The following is a 26,708-nucleotide window of genomic DNA, read 5'->3' as shown; positions in this document are numbered from 1 at the left end:
CTCATTTGTATCCTGAGTTCCAGCCACAGCAAACTATTTAGTTACTTTCATGTACTTCCATTCCTCTCTGCTTCTGTGCATGCTGTTCACTCTATCCTGAATGCCCTCCTCATCTTGTCTTCATGGGAAACTTCTACTCATCGGTCAAAGCTCAGCTCAAGTCTTTCCCAATGCTCTGTCCAGGGAGAGTTTGTTACTCTCTCCTCTGAGTGCCCATAGTTTGTTTTCTAAAGCTCTATTATAACACCTACCACAATGTATGATACAGTTTTCTTTACTTCTCTATCTCCCCCTTAGAATATGAATGAGCTCCTTAAAGGAAGACCCTCTGTCTTACTCTTTTGTGTATATTAGTGCCAGTCCCTCTGGCCAAGTCATTATAAGTGCTCAGTAAATGTTGAAAATAGGTTTTGAGTCTCTTGTAGTTTCCTTGTCCAAATCCCAATGATTTTGCAAACCTGCTAAGCCTGGGCACAAAATCCAAGGAACAGGTACTGCTGTGCTAAATAGCTCAAGCCAGCCCAGAATGAGTCAAGGCTGGTAAAACATCCATGTTGTGAGAAGGCATGCCAATGTGTCAGACTGAAGTAGCTGAAAGCAAGTGAATGAATGCAGTTATACCGTAGAGCCTTAGTTTTTCTTCCGTGCCCCTGCTATGTATCTCCTCGGAATGCCTGTTGCTCTCCCTAAACATTTCCTGAAATGTCTTCCTCAGTTTTCTTTCAACTTTTGGTCTCAAAGTCCTATAATAGAAACTAATGATTACTATGAGATAGGGACATTGCTGGCAAAAATAAATAAGAGGGTAAAACATGCATTATACCATGGCACCAACATATACCTGGAAGAGGCCTTCCAGGAAACAGAAATCCTCATCTGTCATATAGTCTTTGGGCTTTAAATTTAAGTATTTTTACTTTCTTTCCCAGGGTGATTTCTGGCTACTTTTCCAACATATGATTTGTAGGAGCAGCTGTGAGTTTATGCCCTAACAAATTGGTCTTTTATTGCAGACCTATGAGATATCTTGAGGATCACTACTTTCTTATTATTTTATTAATAACTTTATTAGATACTAAAGACATTTCTTAAGATTTAGAATAGTTAATTAAGTAAGATTAACAGGACTGAATTTCATATCCTCCCAAAATTTAATTGCATTGTGATCAATGTTGCAATTTAAATGATTTGGAAGGAAGTGAATGAGAATTGGAATGACAGTTCACCACATCATTGAAAAGAAATCTGAGGATTGCTAACTAAATATCCTACCAATAAGACTACGATATGTTCTTTAGCAAATGAGGAAACCAGTGTTTAGCATGTCAGTATTTTAGCAATGTACTATAGTGTATAACAATCAAAAATATTTCCAATTATTGTCTTGAAAATATCAGATTTGCTATTAATATCTATTTTCACAGGTAGATCTCCATTTTTTTTATATCAATATAACAGTATAGTTAACAATTACCCTCAAAATGACATGTTATTACCGGGCTCCTGGCAATTTCACAACTAAAGATGGCTATTCTAAGCCGTTCTTCTAAGCCTGCAATTCTAAAACTCCCCTTTTCTATTAGGAAGCCCAGTACTCCATCAAAGAAGAAGAATGATTAAAGGAAATAAAACATAAGGCAATGTACTTTCTGATTACATCTCAACAATTGATGTCTTGCTTTCATGCAAGGTACTAAAGTGCCTGTGTACTGAAATTACCATTCCTGTTTAAAGCTGAAGCAATCAAAACAAAAATGGACAAACCCCTTTTGTATTGCCCTGGAAAAATAGATCATTTTGAAGGGTGTTTTTGTTGTTTCAAGAATCTGTTTAACCTTCCATTACATAGAACCGGGGCATACCATCTAGCAACAATGATTTAACGCCAATTCTTCAGCAAAAGGTTGCTTTGAAAATATTTTGTTTATGTTCCTGGAAATCTTGATCAATTACTGTTGCCTCCCTTCCAGTTTATTCTGCCACACATGCTCATTTTAAAAGCAGAATCAAATGATCCTAGGACAACACACATCATTTATATAAAGGCCAACATCCCGCTAAGGATAGGGTGTTTTGTTTACAGTCAACAATGAAACCCCACTGATGGGGCCCACTGCACATTTTCTCCCCTAAGTTTTCCTTTTCTCTGCCAAAAAAGTCATCTGTTGTGTAATAAGGTATGCACACGTTTATACACGATACTCATACCTTCCTGCTACCTTGCTCAGAACTTCTTTTGAAGCCTATAAATAAGTCTGAAATAAAATTCCCCTTGGAAACCAGTGGGTGGTGCTTTATGCTGATTTCAAAGAAGAAACCATTTTTCAGACTTATGAACAACAAAGGACACAATACATATTTCTCTTAGTACTTGACTGAGAGGATATAAACATAAACTGGGAGAAACGCCAGTGCGATCAATGGAAATTTACTTCCCCACCCAGTAAAACCATTTGTTGACAAGCTACTGGTCTATCTTGGAAGGCTAAGTTAAAGGAAGTTATTTATTCATTTCAGACAGATGACAATACTTACTTAGTACCTGGGATTGTTCTTTCCAATAATTTTTAATACTCAACTGGCAGGAAACACTAGGGGATATATTTGATAAAAAGATGTACTAAACTAATAGCTTAGCTCTGTAATATATGATTCACCTGCACACATTTTCCCCATAATTTTAAAGAACTGCATTTTCTTTTCTGTCTTTTTTTCCTTCCTTCTTTTCTTTCTATTTTTTGGCAGCTGGCCAGTACAGGGATCCGAACCCTTAGGTCAGGTAAAGGGCATAAAGAAATATCACCATTTGCAAGAATGAATATGCTAATAATAAATAAAAAAATTAAGAAAACAATAACTACATTTTCTTAAAAGGAATGAATTTGGACTCTCTATAGGACAGTCCTCCCTTATTCTTGGGGGATATGTTTCAAGACCCCTAGGGGATGCCTGAAACCACAGATAGTACTGGACCCTATATACGAGAGTACTTCAGAAAGTTCATGGCAAGATTTGTATTATTTTTCAATTCTATTACTTCCACAAACTTTTTGATTCTATTATTTCCATGAACTTTTTGAAGTACCCCTGTGTACTATGCTTCTTTCTATACATGTATATGTGATAAAATCTAATTTATAAATTAGGCACAGTAAGAGATTGACAACAATAACTAAAAATAAAACAGAACAATTATAACGATATGTCAGCATCACTACTCTTGTGCTTTAGGGCTGTTATGACGTAAAATAAGTGTTGCTTGAACACAAGCACCATGATTCAGCCACAGTCGATATGATAACCAAGACAGCTACTAAGTGATTAATGGGTGGGGAGTGTATACAGTGTGGAGACATTGGACAAAGAGATAATTCACATCCTGGGTGGGATGGAGTGGGATGTCACACAATTGAAAACATGAATTTCTTTTTTGGAACTTTCCATTTCATATTTTTGGACCATGGTTGGCCATGAGTAACTGACACCTAGGAGAGCAAAACCTTGGAGAAGGAAGGACTACTGTAATCACTAAGAAGATGTATTTTGCAGGAATAATGTTGAAAAACACAGTTCCTGGTGTTTTTTAATCTCAGTGAAAGGAAGGAACATTTACATATATATATATATATATCAGGCATAATATTTGGAAACAATTCTCCACAACCAATGGTTAATTGTCAGGTAAATATAATTGCTGCAACTGAAATGACAAATGATCTGAAAACATTGCCTACTGGAAACTACCCACTGCATAATGATTTTGGAGGCAATGAAAAACTGAAGAATAGAATGGCAGCAGGCATCCAGTCTAATTATAGGTGTCTTTTCAGCCAGTGAGAGGAAATTGGGAGAAGACAGATTTTGTTTCTAATCTGCTATCGGTTTCAGATCAAAAAACCAGGGTGCTTAAAGAGTCAGGCTTTTTCCAAAGAGAAGTGGAGAGGGAGAATTTGAAAAGATGTCGCTCTTGCCTTAATCAGTCAGAAAAGACTGTCTGACCTGAGGGGGAAAGAGCACTGCTTTCTAAATTGGTCTTCCCAAAGCTGCTTCATCACACTTATCATTCCTGCTTCTAAAACTGCCTTTGTGGGTGGCATTTAGGCTTTGAAAACTTCCCAAAAGAGGTGTTTGTGTCCAAGGTCAGGCTGAAAGGCAGTGGCAGAGCTGGCTTCAGATCTGTTTCCTGGCAAGTGTGACCAGTTCTTGGTTAGAAATACAATGTGTCTACAAATGAGATGATAAAATGGACAAATGTTCCTTTTACAAAACTTTACAAAGTAAGTCATCTTTCTCAGAATAAAATTCTCAGAAAGGTGGAGACAGAAAGCAGATTTAGTGGAGCTGCAAGAGATCTTTCTGGGGTGATAAAAATATTCCAAAACTGGGTTGTGGTGATGGTTGCACAAGTACAAGTTTACTAACAGTCCTTGAAGTATATACACTTAAAATGGGCGAATTTCATGGTGTATAGATTATAATTCAATAACGTTGTCAAAAAATAAAGTTGTTATTCTCAGAAACAACTTGGTACCTACCTATTACCTAAAAACTAATTATTGGTGAATTAGGGGTGGAGAGAATACATTGGTGAAAATCAGGGTATCCCAAAGCCAACTCTCTGAATGGCTCCTCTCTGTTTGGAACTTTTAAGTCTGTGTGAAGCAAATGGTAAGAGGATACAGGACTGGGAGCACACAGCGGGGGGCCGGCTCGATTGAGGTCATTTCCCACTTTGTGTTTAATGTCAATGACAGGCATTTGAAAGAGACAATCCATACATGCCAATAAAAGTGAGTGGAAAAGAAACGGCTGCTTAAAATGTCAAACTCTCAAATCAAAACAAAAAACCTAATAATTTAATAAGTGGCACCTGCCCTTTCATTTTTGTACTTTTAAAACTGTGGTTCTCCTTTTGACAACAGGAAAAAAAAGTTGACATTTTATATCTGTGCCTGAATCTTTGCTCTTAAAAAATATACACAATTTGAAATGGAATTTAGAATCTTCTTTGAAGCGCGGAAGGAGGTATAATGGGGGCATAGAGCAATGGACTTACTCACCTTCAGGGTCACACAATGAGACTATGGTGGGTGGTCTCATTCTATGGTTGAAGCAAACCTGGTTAGGTTTGCCAGTTAGGATTTCCCAGCCTGTGTGGCTGGTTGGCATGGCTGATTTGACTATGGTGCAAACAAAATAAGATCCTGGGCATGATTGTAAAATGGATTTCTTAGCCTGGGTCAGTTCATGGCCTTATAAGATAACCCAGCCTTAGCCAGCTGTTCCACAAAGGTAGGATGGATACAAGAATGGCTGGATGAAAGAGTGTAGCTGCCTCAATACATTCTCATCCCCAATTCTGAAAAGATAACCTAAAGTACATGTCCTACCACAGCTTGTTCAGAATCTGCCTCTTTAGGTGAAAAGGAATATGACTCCACAGTGAAAACTTACTAGTAGATGTTCAGAGGAAATCTGGATGGGAACACCAATGACCAGTTTCCCAGTCGGATGCAAAAGGAGGTCATTTCAATCACTTTGTTTTAGTTACATCCTCTACATTCATGCTTAATTCCAGGAAAGGAAACCTGTAAAAGAAAAATGAGAGTAATGCAATTTTAATTAACACACAAGGTTAATGTTTACCTGGTACTAATTAAAACACTAAAAATGTTCTAAAAATAAAACTTAACTATGTGTGGGCCGACCCGGTGGCGCACTGGATAGTGCGCCGCTTGGGAAGCGCGGCGGCGCTCCCGTCCGAGGGTTCGGATCCCACATACGGACCGGTTCCCGCTCACTGGCTGAGCGAGGCGCGGGTGCAACACCGAGGGTTGCAATCCCGTTGCCGGTCCCCGGTCCAGTACGGGGGCGACACTGAGGGTTGCGATCCGTTGCCGGACATGGAAAAAAGACAAAATAAAAAAAAAAGGAGGTGGAGGAACATGGATGAAGGAGTTATAAGCAGGGTAGCAAAATCAGTTTGTCTAGGAGAAGCACGGACTCAGAGGCCATCTGTTGTCCCTTCTCCCGATTTATTTAATGTTTAAATGACAAACTAGGAGGAAGTGACTGCAGTAAAAGTGTTCTAAGTAAGGGAGAGATTGAAGATGAGAGTATTTTGATTCTCACCATACTAACCCTAATTCCAAATCAAATTAGTATATTTGAAAGGAAATGTACTAATGTGGTCATCTCTAAGTGGTGTTATTACAGGTGATTTTTCTCTTATACTTTCCAAATTTTCTCCAATAAATATGTATTAGATAGCACTAGGAAAACAGTACTAATACAAATTTTAACAGCTGCTTACCACTTTGAGGATTCAAAATGTGATGCTTATTCAAGGACCAGCCTCCTAGGTTAGAAGCATCCATCTCAAAACCTTGTAAAACAACCGTCCTTTGCTCCCAGAGAATAAAGTCAGGGCACATCTCATATTCATATCCCACAGACACTGAAAATAAAGAATTAATAGTACATTAGAAAATTGTAAAATATTTGCTTTATGTTTATACTCAATGATAATTCTGTGGATATTACATTTGCTACTGAATTGTGATTTAGGTTGAAATTTGACTGCAAATGCCTTTCACCTACTATAGTATACAGCAGTGTACTTAGTATAGCATTGTTCATCCAAAAGTGATTACTTAGTTCAAATTGGTTAAATATATGAAGGAGTGAATAAATGAATGCTGTCATTAGGTAGGTATCGTATGTTTATGGACATTGAGCTTTATTTTGGGCTTTTGGGTTGGAGACTGTGCTGTAAAACCAAAGAGAGAAGCTCTCTGCAAGATTAAGTTGTGGTAGTATAATTTCTCTCTCTACTTTTATAGGAGAAGTGCAGGGAGGGCTGGTTTCTTGCTTCTATACAGTACAAAATGCAGTCAGGAAGCCACCTTTGGAGTACTGGGTCACTTATACAACAACTGACTACACACGAAACTAATAAAAATTGATTTGCACAATTTATATTTTCTCCTGAGCTAACTGGCCTTTAGTTTGCTGAGAGGACTGAGTTTGCTTAGAGTGCTGCAAGTGTAAATTCTAGTTTGTGCAAATTATGTTTTGGTTTCTGCATATAGTTAACCAATGGGACATCACCCAACGTTTGGCTTTAACTCCTAGGAAGCACAGATGTTGTGCATTAAACTTGGAACCCTGGTATGCCACTAAAATGGAAGTGCAGAATGTGGTAGCTTGGGTGTCTCTGCTCTACTGAAATATGTATAGCTCAAAAATACCAAGTCCCAGCCATTTTCCCAGTTGGTAAACCTGCTTACCTGTTGGAACCACAGATTTCTGATTCCTGAATTTAAAATGCTTTCTATCCTCATAATGTTCTAAGCCTGAGAGTACTGGCTCATTGCAGTGCATATCCTGAAGCTGCTTTCCCCTTTCTGGCAGCTGAAAATAGCCCCAGTTCATCTGTCATGTGCCATTGCTTTTGAGAATCTGCCTCTACCTGACTCTTTAGATGCCCCTGGAGAACTCAGGCCTTTCTTTGTCATTTGGTTATGAAAACTGCTAATGGAAATGGGTGCTTAAACAATGCCAGCACAATAGGTCCAAAGTGGAAAATTAAAGCAAACTAGTTTTCTTTTTTGGCATTAGGTAAAGGGAAAAGATGGTAATTTTAGGCAAACTGATTTGTGTGTGCATGGGCATGTGTGTGTGTGAGCACATGCATAGATAAGCCAAAAAGTCCTTACAATTAGGAATGCACAACTCTCTAACTTTGCGGATCATCTGTGGCCGATTTTAAATTGCATGGTGGCTTCTCTTTGTTCTTCTCCCCATCAAAGCTTAGTGATCAGGGCCATTTTCATGGGTGTGGCTCATGCCTAGAAAGGCCCATACTTGATTTAATGCTCTGCAATAACTGTCTTGAAACCCCTAACACTTTTAAAACAAGAGGCTCTGTATTTTTATTTTCATTTCACTGGACCCTGATAAATATATGGCCAGTTCTCTTGGGGATGCCTCTCTATCACCCATCAGCTGTTGAAGACTCATGAATGTAAACTCATTTTAATATTAGCCTCAACCAAGCATTATTAGCAAGGGAGATCAGTGGGGACAGGGAAGACTAATCATAGAATGGAAATGATTTCTAAGCAGAAATTATTTTGGGATCATCTGTGACAATGCTGTTGTCTATTAAGGTTGGAGGAAATAGAATCTCAAGTGTGAAAGGGATCTCAAAGATAACTTAGTTCAGGTTATACTCATGGCACAAATCAATGCTTTCTACAGTCTCCCTGATATGTCATTATAGCCCCTCTACTTGTTAAAACAACTCTGATACAGTAGAAAGAGTTGGTTTTAGAATAAGGGTCAGAATAGACACCAACTCTTGGATCTGCCATTAATTAGCTGTGTGGGCTCAGGCAAGTTATTCTCTGTCTCTGGGAGTTGTGTTCTTCACTGGTAGCAAAGTGGGGAGGGGGTGACTAGAATCGGTGGTTCTTAGATTCTTTTGGATTCGGGAGTGCTTTATTGTGAATCTGATTAAAGTTATGGCTATTCTTCCTAGAATGATGCATATGCACACAAAATTTTGCACTTAATTCTAGGGGGTTCACTGACCTCCTGAAGTCCAAATAAAGACCTCAGATCAAAGACCTCCATACTAGATAATTCTTTTCATTGCCCTTTAGAATAACACTCTATGATTCTAAATTGTGTTCTTTCAAGATTGCATTTGATAAGTTCAGGTTGAGGATCAAACTCACAAGCCAAATAGAACACTGTATCTCATGTGGAAAAACCAGGTGGTTAGAAAGCACACTTAGGGCCACGTTGGTGTGTAGAATGACACGGTTTCTGCTTCTCTTGCCAACATTTAAAAGTCTTGATTAATAAATAATCGCAATAACAATAATTACAAGTTTCCTTAAAGCAATCATCTCCTTCCCCACAGCACACCTGGCAATTACTGGATCTGCCTTCTGTACATTGTAAGCCTGGTGAGCTTCCCTAGAATTCCTTCTCTGGAAGGTGATTGCGCAGTTTTGCAAATAAGTAGTGTGCCCTGGTGACCTCCAATGGTGGTTTGGAGCCTGCTTTTTTCCCTTCTCAGTTAAAGATCCTTCTAACACTGTAGCAGGAAATGCTTACATAAAGTATCAATTAAGAATTTTCAATGCAATGGTAATGAGACATACATACTCTTTTTCACCTCCTCCTATTTGCTCTTTGAATTGCTCTCCTGTCCACAACAAAAAAGAGCATTGGCTGCAAACCCCACAGTTATATTACTTTTTTTCCCCAGTCACAGCAAATAACAGCAAGGAGGCCACTTAATAAGTTTCCTCTAATTTTTATTAGATTTACTTTCTCCTGAGAATGCTCTATGAGTTAATAAAGCTGTAATTTATACCTAAGACTTGTCTAAAATTCCAACTGACTTTAATGAGAATGGCTATGTGTTGGGGTAATTTTGTATGTGGCTCCTTGCTCAGAGTAATGAGGCAAGGTTTCTTTCTGACAGCAGCCCACTTTAACATAATCCTGGAACTTGCAATTGGCTTTTGAGAAGGCAGACGTTTCACCCCACGGAATTGAGCTTCTCTCCAAATGCACGGGAACTGGCAAATGCAGTAGCAACCAATCCTAGACTTCCTCTCATGGAAGCAGACTGTAATGCACTGAATGCCTATTCTTTTTTGTGTAATTAAATATGGGGAAAAAGGACTATGCTGAGGCTGTTGCTGAAAAATGCTGAGCCTTGACACCACACTTTGCCTCATACTGTCACGGTTAGCCTCAGTGAAATAAGCAGAGTGGACCACTACCATTTCCCAGGTGCCCTGTTGCCTATTAAGTCTGATCATCAACACAGCATGGTATAGGGCATGGAATCATCCTCTGGAGCTCTGGATTGGGGACTAGGAAGAATAGTGTAATAGGAAGGAAAAATTATTCTTCAACATTTCAGAGGAGCTGTAGAAGGCAGACTAGACACAGTGAGCAGAGATGGGAGGGCAAGGGGTCCTGGACTACACTTCCCAGGGGCTGGCAAAGTGGTCCCATGCTTTGTGCATATGTTGGGAAGGCAGTGAGAGAAAGCCATTAATATGGGAGGATAATTTCTCTGAAGTATGTGACTATCTCCCTTGTGACACCCTTAATTCCATTTGGATTTCTGTCTTCTTGTATCCTCTCCCTAACCCCACACAGAGATATTAATGGAATTTTCCTTAACTGAGAGTTATTGATTGTCAAGATAGGCTTGTAACTTTTGCAGAGAACTCTGTCCTCTGGTCATAGGATTGCACCTCTGACTCCACCGTTAGTCACCTTGCAAATATTACACTGGCTTATAAAGAAGACTGGGTGAAAGACTTCAGCTTGCTCCCCCAAAGCCATTTGACATTGGAAAAATAACTCTGAATGCTAATTCTACTTATCAGAGCAGTAGCATATGTATGGCATAGGGACCTCAAGAAGGTTGAGGGCCACAGTGTTCCTGACACCTAGTTGAGTGACTATGACATTTATCTATAAAGGCTGGCATAGGATATCGACATTAAGTAGCTAAGGTAAAGATGCCATGCAATGAAGCTGATGTGCAAAATATGACAAGATTAAGCAGATGATTTTCAAAAGCTTCAGGCTAAGTCTTTAGAATTCATAATGGTTGCATTTATGACGGCAATATATAATTAAAATTAGTCTGATAGTGTGAGAAATTTATGTGTTACCTTCATGAACTCAAGGAACATCTAAAAATAATTTCATGACATTTGAAAGGTAACTAACTACAAGATGAAAACCTTATTCTTCCAAAAGAATCATTAAATTGAACAATAAATATTTCCCATTATTTTAAAATGTTAGATTAATGCGAAAACAAAGACAACAATAAAAAACAAAAGACCTAAAGAACCAAGTGAAGGCCATGTCAACAATAGACCAAGACTATGCAGATAAAATGCTATCTATTGAAAACAGGTACCTGCTCTCAAAGCTTTGTCTATCTTTTCCTATTTTCTAGTGATTTATCGTAGGATAGGATGACCTCAGTGGCTCCTCAATTTGTCACATTGCCCAATGGCCTGAAACGCTTTGTTTATCTGTTATTCCTAGCTTACTGAGAGTGTCAGAATCGGGTGCTGAATTTTCATCAAGTGGCTTTTTAGCACCTAGTTTTCTCCTTTAATATATTAAGATAGTGAATTATAGCAATAGATTTCCTAATGTCGAACCGTCCTGTGGCCTTAAAATAAAGTCTACCTGGTTATGATGTATCATCCTTTCAATGAATTACTGGATTTGATTTGGTAATACTCTACTTAGGATCTGTACCCTACCTGTTTACAAAAATAACAGTTAAACAAGATAGTGTTAAGAATGAGGTAGTTGGATGAAGAGAAAGTACAGGTAGGAAAAAATAAAAAAAGCATCCACGACTGAGGTAGCTACACAACACTTTTGCCAAATGGTCCAGTGCACTGAAACCTAATATAATGAGAATTTTTTCTGGCTGTTTTGTGCAAGCCTAGCTGCCTTAAAGCCAACCTGGATGACCTACGTGCTACTGAAGGCTGTGACTTTGTGTACCTGGGCACTGTCTTCCACTCTCTGGGCAGAGCTACCATCCCATTATACAGGCAAGGCTGAGTAAGGGGTCACCTTGAGCCTCCATCCTTATTGACTTGTTCACTCAGTCATTCAACATATATGCAGTATTTAATGGGCACTTCCTGTTGACAGGCACTGTGTGGGACACTGGGGATATGAGGACAAACAAGACAGAACAAGACAGCATTCTCCACAGTGAAGCTTACATTCTAGTGAGAGGAACAAATATAAAAGAAAAACGAGTAGCACACAACCTAAAATTTGATAAATGTTACGACGGGAAAATGCAGGGTATTATGAGAGAGCGTAACAAAGGAATTTATGTTGGACTGGGGAAGCAAAGAAAGGCCTCTGTACAGAGAAGGGGTTAATTTCACAAAGTATAGGGAAGAGTATCCTAGGCAGAGAGAACAGCATATGCACAAGGTCTTGAGACTTAGTGTCTTTGGGAGATTTAAAGAAGGTCAGGGTGGCCAGAGAGTCACTTTCTCTCTAGTGCATCAAAAACGAGTAAAAAATAATGCAGCCACAGGAAACGAATTCATCAATTTAATAAAAATTGCTCATGAGAAAAAACAAAAACAAAAAACCAAAAAACCCCTAAACCAATACTCCCCACCCCCACCCAGTAAAAATATAAAACAAAAGATTACTATCCTCTAGCAGTATTTAGGTATTCTTTGTTGGGGAGGGGTTTAGGAAATAGACTCACCTTCAAAGCGGACTGGCTATCTTTTCAAACAATGTGATTGATTAAAAGGGATGCAATATCGTAATGGAAAGAAAGGTGCTGTTATTTAATGACTCAGTAAACCTTCACTGAGCTGTTCTGTGTGCCAGGCAAGTGACCTGCTAAGCACTGGGATACAGTGGATATTATACAGGGCAGGATAATTTTTTTTCCTTGTTAACCCGTCTTTTATTTATCAAAATGTTTTATCTGCAAATATATTTTCCTTAAGTGGGATACATGACCAAAATAACCATAGCAGAAGGAAGCCCTCAAATTAAACCACAGCAGAAAGAATGCAACTCTTCCAGTGGGGAAAAATGTAATATAATGACATAGTAAAGCAACATTTCTCAAAGTGTAATCTCTGAAACACTAGTTTCATAAATATTAATGAGTCTTGTCAAATAAGGATTCTGTGGCAAATAATTTTGAGAAATTTGGGGGTTTGACAAAGATATACTGATTTTTTTTTAAAATAGCAGTACTCCTCATAGCCCTTAGTATGCTCTTAATGCTCCACTGTACTGTGTGACAACACACTACCGATGGCAGCATTTCCCAAATTATTTAACACAGTGATTTTTTTTTCATGCCTATCTCACACACCAGGTTTGTGAATTATCCTTTGGAAATATGCACTGGATTAGAATTTCATTAACTTCCAATCAAAGATGAAGAACAAATAGGAAAGTATGCCGAAAGGAGAAAAGAAAACAGTAAATTTGATACAAGCAGCAAATAGGATGACTATATGGAAGTTTGTGGTCAGTGTTAATAACTCTCTTCCACATATGAAAAATTAGGAATACAACATACTAAAATCTCAACCTATGAATGGAAGTCCTACTGTGGGGTCAGAAGGATCATCCATGCTGAAAACACCACCAGGCCACAAAATCTCTACCAGATTTCTCCCACAACGTCACAGCAGTGATGCTATTTCTGACCGTGAGAACCAAGACCTCAAAAAGTATAGTACTCCACCTCGGGACAGGATAATTTGTTATGTGAGAGAGGCCATACTCTGAAGGATTACTTATTTTCTGGAACTTTTATCCATGGCCTCCTTAATAACTAACACAAAAATAGTATCACCTTAGATTTGCATAACATATAACAGTTAAATGCATTTTTATGTATATTACGTAACTTGAGGACTCACAAAAACTCATGAAGAAGATATATTTACTCCAGTTTGATAGATGAGGTAATAGAAACCTAGAGCAGTGAAGTCACTAGTCCAAGGTCATTTGGCTGGTAAATGGAAGAACCAGATCTCAAACCCATTCACTCATAGGAAAGTGCTTCTGTTCACTATGCTTAATCACAGGTATTAAGGGGAAGGCCCACAATTCAGAAGTGCTAAATAGATAACTTTTTATTTGCTTGGAATTTAACAGAGAAGAATTGGAAGCTAGGGATAGCCCCGAAGTACTTCTAGTACTATGTAACCAGGTTAGCTAAAAACAGTGCTCAGTTATGTTGCTGTCTTGATGTAATCATTAACAGCATCTCCTTTAACTCTCAAAAGTATCTGGTTTGAATGGTAAATTACATGGTCACTCAGTCTTAAAGGAATATCTCCATAATGCTCTAAGATGGGTTGGTAGAGGGAATTGGGAGGCAGGAATAGTCATAAATGTTGATTTGGAAAATAAGTCACATGGTTTCATAAATCATTTAATTTTGGGGTGTCTTGGCTTATTATCTTACCAATTGCTTTCAAACTTTAATGGCTGAAAGTCATGATAAGAAACACAATTTGATTGTGACCTATTATACACATGGGGACACACACACACACACACACACACACACACACACACACACACACACACACACAAGCACGTATAATTGGAACAAAGTTTTCCAAGACAGTACTCTCTTAATAGCATCACATTCTGATATTTTCTATTCTGTTCTGTTCACTTTTGTTCTATTACACTCTATTCCATTAAAAAAAGTGCTGGTTGACTCACCAAATGGATTTCACAATCTTCTAATGGGTATAACCAGCAGTGCGAAATTGGCACAGACCACTTGCTTACCAGAATATTAGTCAGGGCCATTTGAACACCTTGGTAGGCCCCAGGCAGTCTTATTTTGGAGGTCCTATCTTGCATCTTATCAGACATATTAAAAATGGATACAACTCATACCCCACATTAAACATATTTCATATGTGTGAAAATTGAGTTGCAGTTGACAAGCTGACATAATGCTCCACTTTGAAGACACTTATTTAAACATTTATTAACGTTGATTTTCTGGTTTTCTTTTTATATTTTGGTGCCAATAAACTTGTTTTGTAGGTTGCAAGCATTTTGTATGTCTTTGAAAAACTCATATCCTTGGCACTGTGCCTATAAAGTTGAATGGATAAAACAGCCCTGCTCTCAGTTAACGATTATGAATTCATGAGTAGAGAGAAATGATGAAAGATTATTATCTCTGCTAGCTTTTCAGACAGAAAGTTACTGGGGCATTGAATTGGGTATGGGTTGTTCACTTGAGTGAAGAGAGGCAGCAGTGAAAGGCATACAGAACTCAGGACTGGGGGACCCGAGTTTGAATCCTCACTCTGCACAATACTTCAGGCAAGTTACTTGCTCTTATTGAACCTCAGTTTCCCCCTCTGTAAAATGACGATCATATTAATCCTACCATGCCTACCAGGCAGGAATGTTATAAGGATTAAAATGAGATAATGTATGTGAAAGTACTTTGCAAATTGTAAAGCACTACCCTTTTATTATTAAAATATTCAGTGGATGCTATTTTTGTGGCTGCCCAGCCTGCTTAGGTTTTACTGAAGGGAAATTTATGAACACTAAAGCATCGTTCTCAGGAATGTTTTGTGTGCACAAAGTAACTGTAGCTTAGCACCTATTACTATTAATGTTCCCCTTTTTCTAACACAATTTAGACAGACTCCTATGTGTCGTGAACCTTTAGGAAGTCTAGTTCTCTCAGAAACACCACTCTTTCTTGCCAAACTACTGTACTAAATAATTATGCAATTGTTGTTGCCAATAACCTTGAAGAAAAATAGAATTGTTTATAGCAGTGCTACTAAAGGCGCATGGCTGATTTCCTGAACTTCCAGGACTTCGAACTGCTGCAATTTAATTTAATTAAAATGAAGACCAGGCAGAATGCATTATTACATATTGATAATGTATGCAGACACAGGCGGACATAGGGAATTATTTTGACAAAATTCACATAATGGATGCAGATCAGAGCCCCTGAACAAGCCAGTTTGTCAAATTAAATAAGCCGTTTCTAGAATTTTAACAGCACTGTGAACTTAGCAGTGATGATTTTTTTTTTTTTTACATTGTTTTGCAAGTAGCAGAGCTGGGAAAGAAACTAAATAAAATACAATGATTTCCAGACATCGCACCTTATTTAGAGCCAAAGAATAAAGCACTAAGGCCAAATTATTTTAAATGCTCACATGGAGTTTTTAGCAGGGGAGTCTTGTCTGTGTATCAGACAAGAAAATCTTTAAGCCGGATGAACTAGCGATTGTGGTTTTTGTACTGGAACCCTGGGGGTGGTTTTACTCTTCCACTTGATCAATATTGTAGGTGGATTAATCAATCTTATCAGTTGCCATTGATACTTCTCTGAGGAAGGAGTTCACACAACCTCTTTTGGTAATTTACTCATTCTAGTATTATCCCTCTAGTTGCAAAGTCTGTTTCATTACAAAAAATGGTGGGATACCCTAGGATCTCGAGCACTCCTTTTCTCATTTGGGCTTTCCCTCAACACTCCATTCTCCTTTTGTGACATCCCAGTCATTAGAGATCACGCCAATTCTCCACAGGTAAGCTATGTGGGAAACAAGATTCCCACATTTCAAACTAAGTGGACATTTCAACTTAGACATTCATTTCAAATTCAGCTTGTTTAAATCTGAACCCCTCTTTCTCCATCACTCAGAAATGGGTGAGCCAGAGATTTATATTTAACTGGCATGGGAAGGAAGAAGAGTGGGAGGCCTTTCTAGCCATAATTTTAACCAAAATCCTTGCTATAACTGGGACTATATAAATGTTGGAAAAGGCTTGTATTAGTTTCCTACTGCTGCTGTAACAAATTACCACAAATTTAAAGGCTTCATACAAGACACATTTATCATTTTACAGTTAAGGAGATCAGAAGTCTCAAATGGGCCTCACTGAGCAAAAGTCAGCAGGGCTGAGTTTCTTCAAGAGGCTCTAAAGGGAAATTCATTTCCTTGCCTTTTCCAGCTTCTAGTAGCCACTCACATTCCTTGGTTCATGGCTCCTTTCCCCTCTTCAAAGCGAACAACGTTACATCACTCTGTGCCTTTCTTCCAGCATTATATCTTCCTGTAACTTTGACCTCCCTTCTTCCTCTCTCTTCCACTTTTAAGGACCCTTATGACAATATTGTCCTCCCCCCCACCGATGATGATCCAGGATAATTTCCAATCTTAAATCAGAAGCCGATTAGCAACCTTTATTTATCTGTAACTTTGACTCTCTTTTGGCATGTATCATAACATTTTCATAGGTTTCAAGGATGGATATCTTTGGTGCCTGTTATTCTGCCTACCAAAAAGCTTTATTAGGATTTCTGATCCGAAGCAAATCTGAGAAGTGCCATGTATAGCACCATTATTGATATTTGGTGCAAAATTTAGTCTGCTTATTCCCATGTCAGTTAAATGATCACACAATATTACCAGGAGTACAAATAAATGTTTCCTTTTTTCTTTCTTTATTTGCTTAGATTCAATTGTAGACATTAAGGTATCAGATCAATGGTTACATATCTGATCCCTTTTTCTCCATCCATTTATCACCTAAACTATTTGTTGTCTATTGTGTTCTTAAGGAGTTCACAATCTATCTTCAGATAGTAGATTCTTCAGCTTCATTCTGCCTCCTGTTCAAATGCCTTACCATCATCAAAAAATTCTCCTAGTATCCATAGAGATGGAGATAAAGACTAGGTAGTAAATAAAATCCCCTTAACCATTAGAAAACCACGATTAAGTTATCAGGGAGATTTCCTGCAAGGTAAATAATCCATATTCCATTCTAGGTATGATGACATGTGAAACTATTTTGGTGGTCTTCCTTGGGAGCCTTACTAGTTTTCTTTCTCACCCTAAAAAAAAAATGTGTCCCTCAAGTGCACATAAAATACCATGAAGAACATTTTTTTGCTCTCCCTCTTTGAATATTTCTAAGTGGGTCTATAGTCTCTTGCTTTTATTACTGTTATTAGCATTAAAAGGGAACCAACAACATATATTACAGCACATTAATTATAGGCTGTTTTATACTTAGAATGCTTGAGAAAGTTTTGACGAGGGACACAATTTTAGAAACAGAAAGTAAACTGACATCCATAGGCAAAAAATAGGAATAGAGGTTTTATCATTGGTGTCCATACTAGAAAGTCTTTGCTTATATTTGTGATTAGCTGTTTGCTCAGTTATCCATGGAATCACTGAGGGTGCTTAACTAGAACAAGGAGGAAGATTTTAGAATTATTAGCACTGTAAGTATTTAAAAGGAAAAGATGTAACACATCTCATATATAAAGAGAGGTTGATAAAAAGGCGCAGCCACTGTGGAAAACAGTTTGGCAGTTTCTCAGTAAGTTTAACATAGAATTACCATATGATCCAGCATTCCACTTCTAGGAATATACCCCCCAAATTGAAAACAAGTATTGAAATAAATACTTGTATATGAATGTTTATAGCAGCACTATTCAAAGTCACCAAAAGGTGAAAACAACCCAAATGTCCATCAGCTGATGAATGGACTACTAAATGTGGTATGTCTATACAACAGAATATCACTCAGTCATACAAAAGAATGAAGTACTGATACATGCTATGATGTGGATGAACCTTGGAAACATTATGCCAAGTGAATGAAGTCAGACACAAAAGACCACATATTGCATGATTCCATTGTTTGAAATATCCAGAATAGGTAAATCTATAAAGACCAAAAACACTCCAAAAAACAAAACCAAAAAACTCCCCCAAAACAGTGGTTGCCAGGGCCAGGGTAGAGGAGGAGTAAGGAATAACGGCTAATGCATATGGAGTTGCTTTGTGGGGTGATGATGAAAATGTTCTGGAATTGGATATTGGTGATGGCTGTACAACCTTGTGAAAATACTAAAAACCACTGAATTGTACACTTTAAATGGGTGAACTTTATGGTATGTGAATTATATCTTAAGAAAACTGTTCTTTTAAATAATGAGGTTGAGTGTATTTATGTGGAGGCTAGCCAGAAATGACTGCTAGATATTAACTGGCCAGCTCTTCATGAGAGTACAGGGTAAATTTCTAAGTGTCACAACTTAAAAACGTCAAACAACAACAACAAAACCCCCCCCAGAACCCAGCAGGAGTCTCAGGAAGGTCATAAATAATTGAAAAACAAGACCTACAGAGAAAAGTTAGATGAATTTTGTATTACTTTGCCTAGTGAAGCAAATACTATAGGATAACATCCTGGAGAGGGGAATATAAGGCTTTGAGCATGTATCAGTCAGTCCCAGCAGGAATGATATGTCACACTTGTAAGTGTTCGCTGAAGAGTTTGAATGAAGGTGTGGGCAGGGTTAAGGAGATCAACAAGGGATGGAGACCCACCCAGGTACTGGCAACACTGGGAAGCCTCCTGGGCTTGCAGGGACAAGGGGAAGGAATGATAACACAGAAAACAGAGGGGGCTTGGAGATTTGGAGGGGGGTTACTCAACAGAAGCTGCTACCTTCTCATGCAGTCACTGCCAGAACTGCAGTAAAGCAGGGAGAGGGCTAAATATACTGATCTTGTTCTCCTTCCACCCTGCAGTCTCTGGATGGTGCTGCCCATTGACCAAATCAAATGGGAAGCCAGAGTGCAAAGGCGTTCAGGCAATGCAGTCCATAGAAGCCAGCCTCTCAGAGCACAGAGAGGAGAAGAAAAGAAATTGTGTGTGTGTTTATATGTATGTGTGTTGTGTGTGTGTGGCGGGGAGGGCAAATGGGGGATAAGTAGCACAGAGTGCCTGCCTGTTATACCATAGCCCTCTTCTAAGAGCAGCTGAGGTAACAAACACCTGCATAGGCTCCATGCTTTATACCATGTGATCCCAATACTCTGGCCACAGCAAAATTGAAAAAAAAAAAAAAAACAACCCAAAAATGAAAACAAACAAACAAACAAACAACAACAATAAAATATCAGCAAAAAACATGTTTTGAGTGCTTACAATGTACCAAGCACTCTACATTATTCACCTCATTTAATTGTCATATCATAATGAACCTATGAGTAGCATAATCTTTATGATACCCATTTTATAGATGGAGAAACTGTGGCATGTGGAGATTAAGTAATTTACCCAGTGTTAGACAGCTAGTAAGTAGAGAAGGAATGATTTGAATGCAGGGAGGGAGTCTGGCTTCAGAGTTGTTTTCTTAACCACTACATTCATGGAATAGGGATTGAGCAGGACTCTGGACTCTGGCCAGCAATGGCGGTGGTAGTCAGCCTAATGGTAGAGTTCTGCCTTATGGAGTGTTCTGTACTGTATGGTGACTGTCTCAAACAATATGATAATCTCTCCTGGAGGAATCTGAATACAAGATACAGATCAAGTTAGCAAACTGTAGAGTTTGAAGAGCTGAGAAAAAAAAGATGGAAGTTGGTATGGCAGGAGATGAGCTCAGTCATAGATACGGCTGAGTCACCACTGTGGGAAGCAGTGGACTCTTGCTGCAGAGGGGACAACTAGAGCTGTTGTTGAGTTGACAGAGCAGATGCTGGTCTTCTAGAACTACCATGTATCCTGAACAAAGCCTGTAAGGCTGCTGATGCTGTTTCTTGCTCTTTTTTACTTTCCCATATGTCTTTACAATAGCTCCCCATTAGCCGAGTGTAGTGGATTGAATTATGCCTCCCAAACTCACTGACGCTTGATTTGTGTCCCTCAAGTTTTATGTATTAGAAACTTGGCCTCCACTGTAACTGCTAGGAGGGTGGAAAATCCTGTTATGGTGATTGAAGGGTAGAGGCTTGAAGAGGTGATTGGATTGTAGGACCGTGCTGTAGTGAATGGATTAAAAATGGTGGTCAGGGGTATAGCTCTGAAGGCTTTAAAGAAGAGACAGGGAAGTCTCTCTCTCTCTCTGCTCTGCCATTTTTTTGCAATGTGATAGCCTGCCATCATTGAAGTCACCACCAAAGAAAGCCTTCACCAGATGTGTTCCCTGGACTTTGGACTTCCCAGCCTCTGACACTGTAAGCAATAAATTTTGTTTTCTTATAAATTACCCAGTTCTGTGTATTTTGTTATAAGCAACAGAAGTGGACTAATAAACTGAGGAAATCTGAATCTGTCCATGTTCCTTGCATTCTAATAAAGTACAACACAGATGAGTTAATTATTTAAACACACGAGTGTCTATTGGATAGAGATGGGTCACCAGTCTGTTTTCTCTTTATATTTTCCTCTGGAAAGAGAGGAAATCAATACACTATAGTCTAAGAAATATAGGTCAGCTACATGGGAGTTGTACCATGATAGACATTCCAAGGATGTGAAAATGTCTCCTCTGGAGAGCTTTAAAATAATCTTCTCATTTGTCCAAGAGTGGCTTCCATGAGATACTGCCTGAAGGCACAAGGATCAATGGCTCCCAACTGCAGGTCCATGGACCTGTACTTAGGAAGCTTTCATTATCTTCTACAGAGTGAGAGAAATAAAGACTTTGGTGTCTCTGTCTCTCTCTGTATGTCTCTGTCTGTCTCTTTCTCCGTTTCAGTGTTAGATTGCTTACTGTCATTTAAGACAGACTATTTCCCTTTTTTTGGTGTTAAGGTATCCCTCCTTTATAAAATAATGGAAGTGGTAGGAAATAGTAGATTGTAGTGAGTTTTTTTTTCTTTTAAAAATATTCTTAATTGGCAAAAAAAAAACCCCAAACTGGCAAATCTGTCTCAGTCTCATTTTAAAATAATGTCATTTGTGTGTGAGAATTAAATATCTAAAAACCATAGGCCCAAAGCACCTCTTAAGGGCCCTGCTATCTCTAAGCTTCTAGGTTTTAAAGTCTTGAGATTACAGAAAATCAAAAGGAATAGGAAGTCGAGATGATTTTTTATTTAACCTACTGAAGTAACAAGTTAATGGAATCTAAGCATCTTAGACATAGAAGATAATAAGTGGAGATGCCTACAAGTTAGAATTTTGTAGTTTCTAAGTGGAAATGACAGTCTAAATGTCAAATTCAAAAACATGGCCTAAAGAACGCCACACCAAAGGTCACAGTTAGAAGGCAACGTTCAGCTCTGGAGACAGTTACAAGTCAGATACTGCGTGATTCCACTGGTATGCAGCCATCACGAAAGGGGAACTAAAATCATTTTGAAGCAAAAATGTGTCAAAAGGGAACTCTAAACAGGCCTAATGGGAGAGTTTAAATGAAAAAATGCCATGGATCCTTTAAATAGAAGAAAATCAATAATTATTCTAAATACAAATTAATACGCAACCGGTATTTTCTATTTTGTGAACATAATACTGTTATTTACATAGAATTACTTCAACGTACCCAAAGCCTCTGACAGTCCCCAAACCTTCTGTCCATAGATGTCGGTCTTGTTCCAGGCAAATGTGTAAACAAGATTAATTCCAGCAGGAAACCACTTCTGTGTGAGTCGCCCTTCCACAGCTACGGTGAGGTGTACTTTTATCATCCCCACAGGAATTGTTGAATGTGTCAGAAGGATCCGTAGCAAGGTTTTATACCCAGGGGTGCGGCTGCTTAGGTAACTCAGCCTCACAAAGCTAGAAGGAATAGGGATTTCCTCCTGTACAACCTGAAAGGAAAAAAAAAAAAAAAAAGCCAAATTGGCTCATCAGTGGTCACGGGTGGACGAGGTTATTACATGCTTTGTTGTCTTAGAAACATGCTGACGGAGAGAGCCTAAAGGGATCTATGAATGTAAAGACATTCGTACTAGAATCTTTGTGAGACTGTGTGACCGCAGGTTTTGAATTTTGCACTGAATCTCCATGGGGATAAGACATCCAGTCAACCCTAAGGATTGCTCTCATTTTTCCCCTGCCAGGAAAGATTGTGTAAAGAACAATTTCAGTTTTCCACAGTGTTCCAAAAATTGCTTAGTAGAAGTTGGAAAAGTTCACACTGCTGAATGTCAAGCAATTCAGTGCTATGGGCTCTGTGAAGGGGTCTTTTTCTTATACATACACACACAAAATCTTGTTTGGTGTTAAGTTATATATCACAAAACCATTGCTGCAATTATTATTCAGGTTAGGCTAAGAGGAAGGACTACAGAAGCAGGACCAGCAAACAATAGTTTATGCCAAAGATTATGGTTTCCCTAGAATTAATCTTTACTGATGCCATCAAATTCGTTTTCTTTGGAGCTTTGGAATGACCCCAAGGACAAATTTTTAATCAAATTTTTCTTACATATTTCTCTGTGCCTGGATGTATCAATGGCTGAGAACAAGTTTCTCCAAGTTGGCACTTGTGACTGAGAAGCAAATAACTCCCACTAATTCCTCTGCAAATTTTATACTAAACGTTGGTCTCAGAGTGAAAATACCACTTGGCTTCTTAACTTAATTGCTATTACTTATTTGCTTATTATCACAGATAGAGTCAAATAATCAAAAGTGGTTACTAAGGCTGAATCTAGTGTTCCATGACTTTCATCTTTCAAAACACATCTGAAGTAAAAGCCCATCCTATTCAACACATTTCAGGTGAAATGGATAGTGTGGATATTTTGTGCCCTCATGCATTTTTACCTCAGAACCTTGTCCCCTCCTACTTTTTCAAACTTGTGCACATAGCAAAACGGATTGTTAAACACATGATATCTTATATTGTCCAGGAATTTTGGTCATTCTCCTGTTTCTGAGGACACAATCACTCTTATGTACTCTTTGCCCAGATTTTCTTTCTCTGTATTAGCTACATGACACCAGAGTTGTCCACTGGCTATCTTCTCAGATGGTGGCAGAAGAACAGTAGTGAAGGATAGCATGTTGCCACCTTACTCTTTCATTTCCCCAAGAAAACATGCAATCCTGGATATGAAGACCCATACTTACAAATGACATCTGTGAAGGGATTGGTGTACCAATCAATGTACTCATTAAATACTGTCATGTTCCTTCTTCCTTTCTAAAGAAAAGCAAAGGAAAAGACAGGAGGGGCAACTCTTTGAACTGCTTTTCCTGTAGAGCATTATTTTTTTGCGAACCTTTCCTACATGGTATCTTCTGGGCACTGCCAATAGCTGGTGGGGATGTTGTGATGGAAGAAAAACCAATTTAATCTTTGAGTGTCCCTTTACCTCTTTTTGAGTATACTTCTTGATTTCTGGATCTGTAAGACTTATGAGTCCATTTTGGTAGCTTCCCCCTTTAACTATATTAAAATGTTTCTGTAATGCAGTGGCAGAATTGTACTATGGCTGTTTGAATGGCTTAATATTGAAATGACAATATTGAATGTTCAGTAAAGAAGAATTCTCGGGAATGCTAGAATATCAAGGTTTAAAAATGTCTTCTTCTGACTATAAAGCTTGAACACTCAGAAGCAAAAGTTTAAAAAAAACCCACAGTCTTCAAAACTACCTTTATTAAATACAGCTAAACAAGAGGAGTTGTCATGAATTCTAAGAATAATGACAATGGATGCAAACTAGACAATGGAAGAACACTAGATTTCTTAAGGAGTCTTAATTTCAGAACCACAAACGGACCAAGCTCATTGATTATACCATTATCACGATTAAGCCAGCTAGCTTTGTTTTTTAAAGCACAATACCCATTAGGTCAAGGTTTAGGGTTTAATTCTCAAGACAGGTAGTTCATCTTACTCTATTCCATGGCCACAGACAGCACCCTAATGCCTGGCCAATCACCTTGCAAATGTGTGCCAGAGAGACTACATTTGAAGGCTTCTCTTGGCAAACAAAAGGCAGCACATTATAGGGCTGGCTGAAACAATAGGAAAAGAAATCTAGCCATTATACACTGGTGACTACACCATGGTACTATGATTTTGTATATTTAAAGGCCAATATACCCACCTGCAGCTCAGGAACAATAGTTCCCCTCTCTGGACAGGACCCTCCAAACAATGTGAGTGGTGAAGGAAGCACAATAGGGTTTGGGCTGATAAAGTTGGAGATATCGCAAGATGGTGGGTCTGATACACCTCTCTGCATGATTACTTTCTCCACCACAATAAACTGATTCCAGGGCAACCAGAGTGTCCTTTTCTCAGACAGGAAAGGTGATCGGTCAAAGATTAAAATGACAGAGATACCGCCGATGGCTACAAGGTCAAAGCTGAGAAAGAAAAAATATGACAGTTTCAACCAAATGAACAACCAAAATAAAATTAAAGTTAAAAGTAGGTTAATTTTAGTGCCCTTTCCTTTTGTGGGGACTCAACTATATCCATTTGTTTCTCTACTTTATGAATTCCCTCTAGCTAAATATTCATTCTATAGATGACTTCTTTTCACTGTCCAGTAGACTTCTGAGAAGAAATTCCATATCATAAGTTGATATCCACCCAAAATTTGTAAACTAATTTTAATATCTTAAACAAAATCACTGCATGCATTTCTGCAAAGCCAGATCTAACATTGTTGCTCTCCCTTGTGCTAACAATAACAGAAAAATGACCATTTAACATTCAGCAGCATCTTTAATACAATGCATTATTCATCTTCAAAGAAATTCCTGTAATGTAATATAAGAAAAGTGAGGAGCCAAAAGGTTAAATATCTTGTTCAGGGTCACAAACATAGTGTCAGAAACCAGACGGTGTCTTTGAGATGGCATTTGGAGAAAGATACCAGCAGAGGAAAAATGTGGCTGAACTGTACCATGCCTGAGCCCTCCACATCTGACTACCTTGTTTGGCTCCCTGTTCTATTTGAATTGCAGATTTAGGATTTTTGTTTCACTCCAGAAAGGCTCTTGGTTTCTTTTTGTAAGACAGCCCGTAATGGACCCTGCCCACCTGCACCACCAATTCCTTCTATGTGGTTTCCGATAAGACTATTGCATTAGAGCATAACAGACTTTGATTTCAGTTCATTCTACACTAGATGGTTCTACCTTACTTCTCTTTTAAGTATAATGATGTCTTTCAGATAATGTACTTGAGAGCATTCAAAAAGCATAAAATACTATATAAAAGTAAGATAATGATAACATATTATCACCGTATCTTAAAAATGGATAAAGGGCAATGTAACACTCCTTAATATTCAAGGCAACTTAAATCCACAGGAGAGAGATGTAAGCAATTCCCTGCATTAAAAAAGATCTTTCAGTAAAACACTTTTTCAATGATAAAAAGCCCTGATAGGGAATCAGACTTAATTATGGACATCTTACCACTCTCTTCTATGACATTTATTATATTTATTATACTGTTACCAATTGTGTCTTGTTGTAGAAATCTCCTAGATAAAGATAAATGAATAGTAACAAATGATGGATAGTACTGTATTTTTTATTTTTGCTTTTTCAGAGAAGTAGCTGTAATATCACGGCAGTTTCCAAAAAGAGGATTTGAAGAACTGCATTAGCTATAGAAAATAATCTAGGTTTGAACTGAAAAAAGAAAAACCCAAATGGCTTATGGTTTAAGACAGAGAGGCTGAATTCGTGATAATACAGGAGCAGTTTAAGGCAAGTGTAGTGAGGGAAAATCTGACACTACTTGTCAAGAAAGCTATCCTCTAGTTCACCTTCTATGTTGATTTAACTCTCTGTCCTTGGGTAAGTTTATTTGCTTCACTCAAACCTTGACTCTTGATTCCTTAAAACTTCAGTGCTTATTTATTTAAAAACAAACAAACAAACAAAAAAATCCAAACACAAAAACTAAACTAACTATCCAAACAAGGACATATGTATCTGTATGTATCTAGGAATTATTCTCTACTTCTAGAAAGATTAAGCAGACAGGGCAGGCATCTTGTTTTGTAGAAAACAATGTAAGTTTGGCTTCATACATATCTGGGATCAAATCCCAGCTCCGCCATGATAACTTTGTGTCTTCGGGCTAGTTGTTTAACCTCCATGAGCTGCAGTTTTCTCATTAGTATAATGGACCTATATGACCTCTTAGCTGTTATTTTAAGTAAGTAAATGAGAAAAGTCTTATGAGCCAAGAATACAGTAGGGACTCAACAAATGTCGACTTTCTTCTCAAATCAGACCATTACCCTAATAAATTTACTGTATGTTTTCCTTTCTTGTAGTTTAAATGAAGTATAAACGAGCTTTTGATTATCTCCATGAGCAGATACCGATTTTTA

General features: G+C 38.2%; 1 protein-coding gene across 1 annotated transcript in view; it reads right to left on the bottom strand.

The window, feature by feature from the left end:
• The window catches only part of LOC103602943 (teneurin-1), a gene marked incomplete at its 5' end in the record, with an annotated part of 140,651 nt that overhangs the window by 75,242 nt on the left and 38,701 nt on the right, over positions 1 to 26,708 (bottom strand). Inside the window, 3 exons of the mRNA XM_008587397.1 lie at positions 6,314 to 6,457; positions 21,935 to 22,202; positions 24,456 to 24,717. Of these exons, the coding sequence (XP_008585619.1) occupies positions 6,314 to 6,457; positions 21,935 to 22,202; positions 24,456 to 24,717 (674 nt within the window). The remainder of the gene's footprint in view (positions 1 to 6,313; positions 6,458 to 21,934; positions 22,203 to 24,455; positions 24,718 to 26,708) is intronic.

Source organism: Galeopterus variegatus, unplaced genomic scaffold (genome assembly GCF_000696425.1).
Source record: "Galeopterus variegatus unplaced genomic scaffold, G_variegatus-3.0.2 Scaffold4369, whole genome shotgun sequence".
Taxonomy (NCBI): domain Eukaryota; kingdom Metazoa; phylum Chordata; class Mammalia; order Dermoptera; family Cynocephalidae; genus Galeopterus; species Galeopterus variegatus.
The sequence above is the reverse complement of the archived record's forward strand: the minus strand, read 5'-3'. Positions and strand labels throughout refer to the sequence as shown.